This window comes from Botryllus schlosseri, chromosome 7 (genome assembly GCF_051294905.1).
Source record: "Botryllus schlosseri isolate E-star chromosome 7, Bs_hap1, whole genome shotgun sequence".
In the NCBI taxonomy this organism is placed as follows: domain Eukaryota; kingdom Metazoa; phylum Chordata; class Ascidiacea; order Stolidobranchia; family Styelidae; genus Botryllus; species Botryllus schlosseri.
The window spans coordinates 9,953,834-9,966,493 of NC_137242.1; the positions used below are offsets into that span (position 1 = coordinate 9,953,834).

The window sequence follows — 12,660 nt, forward strand, 5'->3', positions numbered from 1 at the left end:
AAAACAACATGAAAAATATATAGGCTCGCACGATAAATTCCCCCGCGCGGCCGTAAATCAAATGGGCCTTTGCGAGATTGATGGACGACATTCGCTCGGTATCTGAATCAGATTAAACAATATACGGTATTTTCCAGCCGTTGTCGCTAGACAGTGTAAAATCACCCGGAGGTGATTTCTAGAATTTGCTGGTTCGTCAAAGTTATGGGATGCCGTTTGCTAATGTTGAACAGTTCCATAATGCGCGGCTATAATGACAAGCCCCGCCTTAGCAACGGAGCACGCGAATTGACCAATTCTTTTACACCGAAACTTATAATTAGAGCCCGACCGATAGATTGACCTGACAATATCTCCCGTCGTAGAAATATAGGTATCGACCATCTCCGGCCGATATTTATCGGTCTTTGCAATGACGTCATCACTTGATCTACCGCACTCTTTGCTCATTCCTCGCTCTAAGCATCGCGAACTGTGACTGCTGTAAAATATGGACTTTAAATTAGTACAATAATGTATACCGTAAAGTGCTGGTCCAACATACACAATTAAACAATGTCTCTGGTTACCACTTTCCTTCCCTTATGTGATTCCTTCAAATAGAGTCGTGGTCATAAGTTTTGCGGTCAATGTTTGAGAAACGCTGGTATAAACAATATGCAGGCTATTAGATGATGAGGCTAACACGATTTTATAATGATATGCATTTTTATGATGATTCAAAGCATGCACTTTGTAAATATAAACTCAATATTTGGAGAAGTGGGGATGCAGAGAAGCATTTTAGAGGCGAATTTTTGCCATGGCCCATACGAGATGTCGTCACCGTATGGCATATTCGTGTTCAAATCATGTAGGAGGTAGATATTTCCATAACCAGTAATTTAGATTCCTGTATTTGCTTTTGAGGAACAATGAGCTTAATTATATACCAGCTATTTGTTGTTTACTCAAATTGGTGATAAACATTTGACCTCGACACTCCTAATTAGACTATGAAGACTCGAAGTGATGTTATAAGTGCAAATGTTGCTTCGGTATTAGAGTGTATAGTTTTGAACCAAATCACTGTGTCTTTGACTTCCGAACCCAAATATTTTCCGTTCTCGGCCTATGACTGAACTTTGACGGATCGTTCCACAGATTGCAAAATATTTTATCGCTTCTGAAGCTTCACGTAAATTAACACCGGCAACGACTCGCGATACTTTCGGATTCAAATCCGTAATTAAGAATAAAGGAATAACAGTGTTAAAGAGACCGGGAAATGTTCAACCTGCCAAAGTTTGGTATTCAACATTCGAAATTTGATATATGTTTAGCACACGTGCTATATGCAATGGGAATCGTATGTGGCCATGACAGACAAAGTAATTCCAGTTAATCTAGTCTAATGAAACTGACAATCCGGGTGGCTTTTCTGCTCTTGCGCTATGCCAACGAAAAGTGGTTTGGTAATTTGATTTCTGTCAAGAACTATACATGGATTGCTATATTTCGCTCCAAACATAAGTGGTCAAAGGTATAGTTACTATAGGAACGTAGTTTATACTCAAGTGCTGTAGAAGTAGCAACATCCGACTCAGATCAAAACTATATCGTATAGTAATAAAAACCGGATGATTTAAAAGTATATACGGAAACGAGTGTGTTGGTTGTTTGAAAGAGGAAATCAATCTATGAGTATAGTTTGAGTAGAAAAAAGCTTTTACTGAGAAGTGACTTGCATGGAAATAGCTATTGTAGTCACATTTCTACATATGAATGTTATATCTATCACACTATCGCATTATCTAGTATCTGTAGCCATTTAGTAAGTATTCCAGAAAGAATATCTGAAAAACGGGGTTTCGAAAACGACACGCTTGAAAAACGAAGGTGGGAAGTTTGTCGCCCATGAAAGCGTGGTCTTGTGAAATACTCTAAATTTGATTGCTTCAGCGGAGACATTACATGTACAATTCTACATTGTACCAGTGGTGGGATCAAGTCACTACCTTCGAGTCACGAGTCATTTCGAGTCATTGCACATTGTGACTCGAGTCAAGTCAAGTCAATCGATTTTCGAAGGTGACTCGAGTCAAGTCAAGTCACTCGTTTTTTGGAGGTGAATCGAGTTAAGTCGAGTCAAGTCAAGTCAACTCACGAGTCAAGTCACAATTCAAGTCAAATTGAATTTTCGAAGTATGAGTGATGATTCAAAGTCATTACATTTTGCTATATGTGTGAAGGACAGATTGATTGGTCATATATCTTGAATCAAATAAAGAGTAAATTAAAGATATTTGCAAAAAGCCGTGGCATCGCTCATGCAGACGTCGAGCTGCTAATAAAATACGCCAGCCGAAACAGAGGATCGAATGCGAAGCGCAGAGAAGTTGAAACAAATTGATATGATGGTACTACCCGTATTTACACATCCGTGAGAATATGAACGCATAAACTATATTCGTTCGATTCAAATCATACAAGAGGGTTGGTTAAGGTGGGCACTGCGCAATGTAAGCACTGATCCGTCTAAGAAACAGAGATACGTTGCTATTAGATTATTATTATTCTACTGCTAGTTTATAACTGTAAGCTGTGATTATTTCGTTTTCGGTCAATTTATTTGTGAAGTAACAATGGAGGATCAGTGAAAGGTATACTCAGTGAATGACTGGTTGCGAACAATCCGAACATAAACAAGATACAGAGATTTAATCGACACCGTTTACTTGATGACTTGAAATTGACTCGTAAATAATGCTCCGAGTCACGAGTCAATACACATTTCTGAAGCGCCGAGTCAAGTCAAGTCAAGTCATTTTTGCAAAGTGACTCGAGTAAAGTCAAGTCATACGAAAAAGTTGACTCGAGTCTGACTTGAGTCAAGTCATGACTCGAGTCATCCCAACACTGCATTGTACACGCAGCTTCGGTAGTGTTTGAAATAGGATGTGTTTGAAAACACTGCTGTTTAAAACATGTTCACAACTACGTTCTAGAACAGGGGTTCTCAAAGGGTGGGCCATGGCCCACTGGTGGGCCACAGAGCATTTTGAGGTGGGCCACAGAGCTATTAAGAAAATTTCACAATTAATGTAAGTTTAGTTATATTTTTTATGTTATTCGCTAAAAATAGATTCGTATTATGTAATTATACGTAGGCTACATTGCTACAAAACTTTTCATCCGACCCTGATTAGACGTAGTGGCATGTATGAAGTCAGCATGTACAAATCGATAACGTTAGGGAGAAACAGTGGCTTTTTCTACTGGCTATGACAACCTACGGCTAACAGCAACTAAAATAATTTCAAGTGTATAATAACTGGAAGATAATGCTGAAGTAACCAAGTATTCCGGCAGCGTCATTGGCCGTATGCTGTTGAAAGGGGTATGCAATGAACTCGCAATGAAGTGAAATTGATGTACAGATTTACTGTACTTCGGCAGGCCGTATTATTGTAAGCTAAAATAGCCATAATTGCAAATTATTAGCAACTTCTGGCGAAGGTATACTGCACCACATCAACGAATCTTAATGGATTTAGGATTTATCGGAGCGTATTAATCTTTCAAGTCGGCCTGGAAATCATTGTACATAATGAAAGAGTCACAGGAATTGATTGTATCATTGGATTGAATATTCTGACATCGCAACTTCAGTTGTTTTGGTACAAGACATATGAAGTAGCCTACATAATGCATATTGAAAAATCTTTCTTCACTTCTCTGTAGTACCCCATCCACCAATGAATTGTTCGATGCTGGCCCAGAATGATTATAATATTCCCCACAATGGTATCACTAAAGTCCCAATCACACAGTGCAGGGATCTAACCATCGTGTTTCGTGACGCGAATGGAGCAGCGGACGAAAATAATCTACTTAGGAGTTATAGCTTATGATCTACCAGGGCCGTAACTACCGCACCTACACCCCAATTGCGGAACTCGAAGGGGCCCAAGATTATGTCGTTGGTCGTTTATTGGAGGATATTTATTCAACTTGAATTTTTTTTCGCGCTTCGCGCGATTTAATATCCCGGGAAATCGAGATTTAAATATCATCAGTCAGAGAAAAATGCGCATATTTGAGAAACATAGGCATATCGGCGCTGTCCATGACCACGCATTGAACAGGATTATGACTCTACATACGAGGTGGGCCACAGCACATTTTCAAACAGGAAAATGGGCCACGACCAAGAAATGGCTGAGAACCCCTGTTCTATAATCTAAACAAATGCCTTTTAAAAAAGCGTGCATGATTGTGTATGTAATATGTAGGCTATGCATTTTGAAATAGTCAGCACGGACGACCTCACTAATGAAGAGTTGTCAAATTTTTGGTGAGCAGGTGTGTGTGGAGAGGGTATGGTGTTAAGTGGACCTTCCGCACCCCTAGCAATGTCAGTGGGGATTTTGAGTACGAAATTCCATCAGTTACAACTGAGTGCTCTAAATACTTCCTGTCTTTGCTATTGAATATAATAATGGAAAGGACAGCATATTACATGCAGCTGCGTCTGTCGTGGACACCTTTTACGGATTGTGTCACGTGATAATAGTTCTTGAATACGAACCTTGGCCATGATACGACTATAAAAGTTGTTGTTTCTCAAATACCGATAATACCTTTTAAAGCATTCTATGCAGTGCATTCTAACAAAATATTGCAATTTTATATGTTGTTTTCAATTGTAGGTGAGCATCGCTAAAATATAAAAATAAATAAATAAAAACGTGTAACGAGGGCCCCTTTGATCTACAGCGTATCAAATTCATTCTCATTTTAAACAGAGCCCTGCGCAGCTATTCGTAAGCCCAACCCCGCGATACGAAAATTACCGTGACAAATATCACAGTGCGGGATTTGATGTGCAGTCTCCAAATTGATGGAAGTAACAGTCGTCGACCGAATCGGAAGTTCAAAATGTGTTTATGGCGAATGGAATTTCATCAGCACACTCATAGTCATACTTAGCGGTTCCATTACTTTAATCCGTTCATGTCACGCAATGTACAATGTGACAAACACGACACAATGCGACGTAATGAACAGAAAGAGGGATGTCGAAACGACCAAATACATCAGTCTTCCAATCTAACATCCATCTGATGAAGTTATGTGTTACGTAATGACGTTACTACTATCAGGAATGAGTTTTCAATCTTGATCTTTCGGTTGTCTTTCTTTCGGCGCTCCGTCGCTGTTTTCATTCGCTTTCTTGTCCTTTATCCGGTCTTGCTTTTGACTTTTCCGTAAACCTATAACCGCGTCGACGTAAGCGGCCAGCGTTTGACATCGACCGAAAGCGCGGGGTAATAGCAACTCCATTAAGTTGCAGTTGTTGTTGTTTGTGGCATTCATGGCGTTTTTCGACTACAACGATATATTCTTCATTTAGATTCCGTTATAGCGCGTAGTTATCACTGGAAAGGAATGGATGTTCTGATGATGATGATGACCGCCGGCCGTTAAAATGCTGCATGACAATGTAGTCCTGGTCAAAAATGTTTTGTGAGGTCGGAAACCTTTTTGCTAAAAGGAACCGTATTGACCCAATATTTTCAATTGTAATACTGAGGAGCCATATAACAAATGGCAATCCACAGTGACGTCGCAATTTAAGATTAGTGACGTCATAACTAAAAAAGCAATAAAACAAGTTCTAAACAAGGGCCGTGTTTAAAACGTGTGTTTCAAACTGATTTTTGTTTTGAATGGAGCCATAGGAAGAGCATGTGTTAGCGACAAAACTTTTGCTATATATCGCGTGTGATTTATCTGAGAACTTTGTTTCAAAGCAAGTATTTTTTGCTTATTTGGCGGCCTCACATTTACTCTCAATTACGCTGAAGGTTATCTCTAAAACGAGTACAGTTCAAATAAATTAATACTAATCGAATTCCAACCGATTCAGAGCCCTGTCTGTGCCGTTCACGCACAAGACAGAATATCCTTACCACGTCACCGAATGCTAAATTTTATTGGGCGGCATCATCGAATGTATAAATGTTTAGCATTCGATAGCGGCATGCTGCGGTCGGAAATTCCCCGGATAATATATTCGGCCTGCCAAGTCAGGTAGAAAGCGAACCTGTTTATCCACAATCCTGCTCTTCCAAGCACCAACGACGTGATTACTGTCGACTGCGCTGTTGGTATTCTATAATCATACTCATAAACAGCGGTTCTTTTCAGCGTGAATTTTACGACTTCCAAAGCAGGCCCTGATGTTCTGTGCTGCATAAGTCAGTCGCGCTTCCAATCGAGTTGTGAATTATCAAATTTTGTTTCGTGGTATAGTTAGTTATTTAACTTTTTCCGATCACTGGCTACATTTTATAAATAACTTTTGCAGGCTTCTTAATGGAAAATGTAAGTACCATAATTGGACCGGTTCGTGATAAATGTGAGTATTCACAGCGTTTATGCCGGTATATTATTGGGCTTCGTGAATCCTGATATCGAAACTATACGGGGAGGATACACCTTTCATCTTTGACAAAAATAAATTCGAAAGAACCGTCGCACCCGGAGTTTAATTTGCAGCCTTGCAGGGCGAATTTCATTTCACATACTAAATTCGTTGAATTACGATCATTTCCGGTGTATATTTGTGTGATTTCGCACATTTGAACAGAGAACTGGTGATTACGATACTAGATCCTAACGTGAGCTCTGAAAGATCTTCTCGGACTGTTGCAAGTGCTGTAATTTTTCATACTTAAAATTTACAGGACCACGCCATCTGTAGAAAAGCTAAGATTCTTTAGCCTATATATATTTGACAAAATACATACTGAAGAAGTCAGGAGAAGTATAAATCGAGATTTACTGCACAAATAACCTACTATATGTGAGAATTAGATTCCATACATTTTTTATGATTTCCTTGAAAGTTTCTCAATCACCTTAACATTATGAATCCTCCAAAAATGAGTGTAGGTCGTCTATGTTGAGAATTTGAATGATCGTCAACTTACCGTTCGGTAGCACAAAATATGCGCTGCACCTTTGGTTCGGTATAGCTCATCACTTTGTTATCGTGTTGAATTAGTTTATAACTAGAAGTTATAAAGTTCAGCCTGGCATACCTACGAACATATATTCAACCGGCCAATCCGCTTTAGAACATATCGGTAGTGCTAGCGGACAAAAGGGAAAACCGGCGGGTATTTCGCCGATTTCGATCACAGCGTAGGATGAAAATCGGGTATAAACGGCACTCTCTGGTACCACATTTTTCTTTCAATCCCATTCCAATTTATGTGAACGCGTCAAATACACCATTTCTTATAGATATCCCAGGGGTGTCTTAGTGTTTTTTTCGTATGCCACTCCAATAAGGCGCAAAAAGGTGATCCACGTGGTGCCGATTGATCGCTGCTTCAAGTGTCAGAACACGGACAATCGAACATGCTGCATTGCTCCTTAGGATAGGGATGCCATAGGTCCTACTTTAAGAGGATTTGTCCTCGTTTCTCAATAAAACTAAAATGTCCTACGAGGACCCCCACAGTTCTTCTTTTTTCGAAATCCGTCATCTCTTATTGTTTTCAATGTTGGGCGAATATACAGTAGGCTACTATACTAAAAAAGGTCAATTCACCACAAAGTGCGCGTGAAAATCAGGTTATACTGGAACCGGCGCGGAGGTTCACTTGAAAAGGGTCAACCGAACGCGGAAACCCGGAGGATTCAAGTTGCGGTTGCGGAAAGTTTTTCTGAAGTCAACCTATTCTGGCGATCAGCATAATCTGTGTACAAGTACATTTTCCATACCTGAGCAAAGTAAACCCTCCGAACATTATTTGTAAAGTCGATTCTCCTGCGAAAACGATTATCTCGTTCGAAGCCCTAGTGCTGTAGGAATGTCAGGTATATATTATATGATGCAACAGTAAAATGGACCATCATTCATACACCAGAGCAAACGCACAAAGTTGCGCAAGCGATGACATGTTGAAGAAAAACATAATTATTCGCGGCGTTCCTATAACGGTATAACCCGATTCACAATACATTATTTATTATATCGTCTTCACTTCAGTCACACGGAGACTCAGTAACTCGCACGGATAGAGAAGCAGTTAGGTGTTTCACGGCCGCTCTCGTTAACAAATTGGTAAATAAATGAGAACGTGCACGTTTGATTGAGTTTTCCACACCCAACGTCAGCGGCAAACTCGTCATTATTTTCCACGAAGTTTCAAAGACCCGCTTCTAATGCAGACGATAGGTCTAAAATACCTGTGTAAATACAGTGCGGTATTCCCCGGCAATTTGCTCGTGTCGACAGCTTTTTTCACATTAGCTACATGCTATACTCGCTGTCTCTCCCAACGATATATAAATGCCAACGGATGACATTACCATAACACTTATAGCTTCCGTGCCATGTGAAATCATATAAGCGCTAAAGCAACGAGAACATGTGTAACAAGGTCATCTTAATTTTATTGGTTGCAACTGCAGTTGTGTCTATCGCTTCGACAGCTCCAAACGAAGATTCGTCAGACGGAGTATTGGTAAACAAGATATCGAAACTTAGGAAACAAATAAAAACGGAAAGACGTCGGTTGAGAAAATCCAGATGCAAAATTTCCAAAATAGACGGAGCGCCTGCAGAGCTGAAAGCATCCAGGAAACATCTTAAACGAAGGTATGTGGGCTATTCCATATCGTCCATGCAACCCAAACGGTTCTACATTGTAAGTCATCACTCCCGGATTACAAAATCATGATCACTTGCTAGAAGGGCATCGCGTCCAAGATTTTTTACGATCCAAAACAATTCACAGTAAAATGCTTATTCGATCGCAATCTCGTAGTTTGCTCCGGATCTCATCACGGTGTTTATTTATATCCATAAAGTCTGAGCGTACCATGGTAAATTGTCGCCTTGCGTGCGCAATAAATATGCATGAGATTACATTGACAGTTTAGTGACCGTATGCGTGTAGGCAATAAGTAAATATTGGTGTGCATCTACAGTAGGCTATATTGCATGATAGGACAACCGTAACAGTGTCGAAAAAGATCTGCCATTAGATTCTACTAATTGTCCTATGGTCTGCATACGCTTTCGCCACGATGAATATCAAAATTTCATAGGCTCTTTGTAACATTTCAGGCGCAGTCGGTACAGGAAGAAATGTCCCGTCGTTTTACGCCATGCATGCCAAACCATATCTAGGTCATGCGATGAACGCACTATTTTCAAACGCAGTCTACCAGAAAGTGGTCAACGAAGCAACTTCCGACGTGGTAAGTGAGATGATTAATATGGTTTAGCTTCGGCACTAAAATATCTAAAATATATCGTTTTGTTTCCTATAGCTGAAAAAGCAACGCATACAGCATCGACGAAAAAATTCCAGATCAAACTTTCGTGCAGCTTGTGCAAAAGAGTCTGTTGGAAACCGCAATGAAATCAAATCAAATCGCGTTGCGTATTACGTCGATGCTGACTGACTGAAATTCGCAAAATTCAAATTTACAAGTGGATAAAGCATTACAAGCACCAGTATATGATGTTGCAACGACTCAGCAATGAGAATCGTTCTCGGTATCAAGCCACCAAGTACGCTATTCACAACCGTCCCGGAGGGTTGGTAAAAGAAGCGTTATCAGCACCCAGCGGCGAAAAAGTATGATGTTACGAAAGCGAGGCCGCCGGAGACTCAACAATAACATTTGCAGCACACCACTCAGGCTTCCGCGAATACGAGTTCTACCTGTTGATACTAATTTATTTCGCTACTCTAACATATTATATCAATTACAGAATTTTTAAAATTTTATATTATTTATTTTTTAAATAACAATACATCATTAATGTCTTCACCTACGTGTCACGTGTCGTTTTGTCGTGGGTTGTGACGGCAAAGCCTAAGCCAAGGGTCGGCAACCTACGGCCCGCCAAGCGAAATCGTCCGGCCCGCGACGAAATAATTAGTTATCACAAGAATACGGCCCGCCGTTTCGTAATGAGTTCCAATCTGCAGTGCAGCACTGCTTGGAAAGAATGCGGCATTGCTCCGATATAAAGTATCCTACGTCGTAGTAGTCTATTGTTACGCCATAAAACTGGTGCGAAGGCGGTCGACTAGTAGCCTATCTCGTACTAAAAGTAGGAGATGGAGAATGTCTGTAGAGTAGACTAGACCAGTGCTTATCAAGCGCGTGTATCGCGCAACCGAAGGTATACCATACTTTTTAAGGGTTTGCCACTCAGATAGGGTGCGACAATAAAGGTGCCGTTCCTCATCTGCTCAGACGCAATGACAAAATCTCAAACTTTCTCTGTTTCATCATAGATAACTAGCCTCCGTATGTTAGTCATCTGTAGTTTAATTCACCAAAAGACATTTTACGCCAAGACAACAAACCTGAATAGTGTTTTGGACACAATGGTGAAAGCTGATTTTGTCTCACAAACTGAATCACCGACAGTTAGCCTACCTCAGATATTACTAGAAGCAGAGCATCAATATGGCGATGTCTTGTATATGTTCGCGCATTAAGTCGAGAAGCTATGCTTGCACGAGTGTAGCCTATGAACTAAGAAATGAAATAGCAAGTTCCCTTGAAAATACAAACATCGCCGACTCATAATCTTGTCATCGAAAATGGGTATCTAATCTTGCTTTCGTAGTACATTTAACGTCACATCAAAACAAATTGAATTTGCAACTTCAGGGGGAAACAACTAAATACATGAGATGTTGAGACGCATTCGAAACAAAACTGTGACTCTGGGAAAGTCAACAGGACAAAGAAAATTATATGCTCACTTTCCTATACTGGAGGAGAGTAGGCCTAAACCTAGTACCAGCACTAAACATTTGTAACTGTGATATACGAAATTTAATTACTGAATTTCCACCCGCTTTTCCGACATTCGTTATGCAAAAAATAAATTCTGACTACTCAGTACTCCGTTTAATGTGGACGCCAATACCATTGCCACAAAATTTCAAATGGGCCCATTTGAAATGCGATGCAGTTGAATTGAATGACAAATTTCATACAAAGAGCATATCGCCGAATGACTTTGACAAAGAGTAGGCTACGTTCTTGAAATGGGTCTTCGTCCCAGCTTGACCAACAATGCAAAAGAAATGGCATCGACTTTTGGTAGCACGTACGCATGTGAACAATAGTTTTCAACAATGAAATTCACGAAGAGCAAGCTAAGATCACGTATTCCAACGCCCATTTAGAATATGGTCTGATTCTTGCTTCATCTGACTCGTTACCAGAAGTTGAAAACCTTTCACAAAGCAAGCTGCTCCAAGTGTCACATTTATCCTGCGTTGTTGAAGTTTAAATACATGTGTTTTGCTCTTTTTGTAATTTGTATGATTGAGATTGCAGCATTGTAGGGTAATATACCGACGTGGGCGTTAATTTAAGAAAAATTCCGGCCCGCCAAAATGTTGTGCACTCGAAATATGGCCCGTGACTAGCAAAAGGTTGCCGACCCCTGGCCTAAGCTATAGGTAGGCGTACTTGGTGCTAACGCACACAGCATGTTTCGAGATACACATATCGCGCTTGGCTATCTCTGAGAATTGCAAAATGCGAAACGCGAGTTACCGAATGTCAGGAAATAAGGTAATTTCTATACAGCCGCCTCTGCAATTGTACCACCGCAATCCCGCAGGATTTCTATGAAAACGAATACCTGTTTGACGATCGCGGGCATAACATCATCTAAGATATAGAATAGGATATTCTGTAACATGGACGTCATCGTAGAAATCCTTGAGGAGAATTTTACAGATAAATTAATAAACTGAGCTGATCAGCTGAGGACGAAATCACATGATTGCGGAACTGTAGAAAATCACTTTATTTCATGAAAATATTCCTCAAGGCACAGCACTGTACAAAAGCACGATTGCAACAGAATTACACGGGGTTCGCTAAAGTCCTATGGTCAGCTACCGCTCGTTGTAGATAAAAGTACCCGATGCGATAGGGCGGCTAGTCGGATCGCATTCATTCCCATTCATCCGAAATATATCTAACTGTCAAGCAGCATCCTGTGGCACTATTTTTGTTAGTCCAATCATAAAAATAGTGCCAATTGGTCCCGGTATACTGAAACCTAAACGGTGTTACAGAACCACACGACATCGGCATTTGTAGCACGTCCAGCGATGCTGTGTTGATCTCAAATCAACTCGACAAAGTCCCCGACTACGGAAATTATGTTTTACATTCCTATTCACACCACCGTCTCGCAAATTTCATCCTAACATAGTTTCATAGGACACTATGCTCCGAACCTCAACTCGAAGTGGCCTCGGCATTGACATTCATTGAATAAAGCTACTTCTGCTTGCTTATGAGAATTTCACTCTGAAGGAGTCCAGATTCAAGACATCATTTTCGCCACCTCTGGTACTGCACAGTGGTCAACACTTCTCAGCTTCTTCAAGACCCACGTCCACGTGAGAGAAACAGTCCCAATAAAGCATGGAATTTCAGTGGCAGAATATCCACGCCAAGGCTTTAGTGCTTCACCACTGCCGAACCAGGAGCAGTCAAGACATCTCAATCTTCTTGCAAAATACGATTCCACCTGTGTGCACTGCGCAGTTAATAGGCTACGAAAGCTGTTCATCTAAAAATTTCAGAAAACTCAACATCAACTGA

At 40.5% G+C, this 12,660-nt stretch overlaps 1 protein-coding gene across 1 annotated transcript; it reads left to right on the forward strand.

Annotated features, from left to right (window-relative positions):
- Window positions 1–8,089: 8,089 nt before the first annotated feature.
- LOC145443357 (uncharacterized) lies at window positions 8,090–9,840 on the forward strand. The gene is made up of 3 exons (XM_080321334.1): window positions 8,090–8,656; window positions 9,128–9,261; window positions 9,334–9,840. Exons 1-3 carry the CDS (start codon window positions 8,427–8,429, stop codon window positions 9,423–9,425), a joined length of 456 nt encoding a protein of 151 aa, XP_080177460.1. The 5' UTR covers window positions 8,090–8,426; the 3' UTR covers window positions 9,426–9,840.
- The last annotated feature ends 2,820 nt before the right edge of the window (window positions 9,841–12,660 follow it).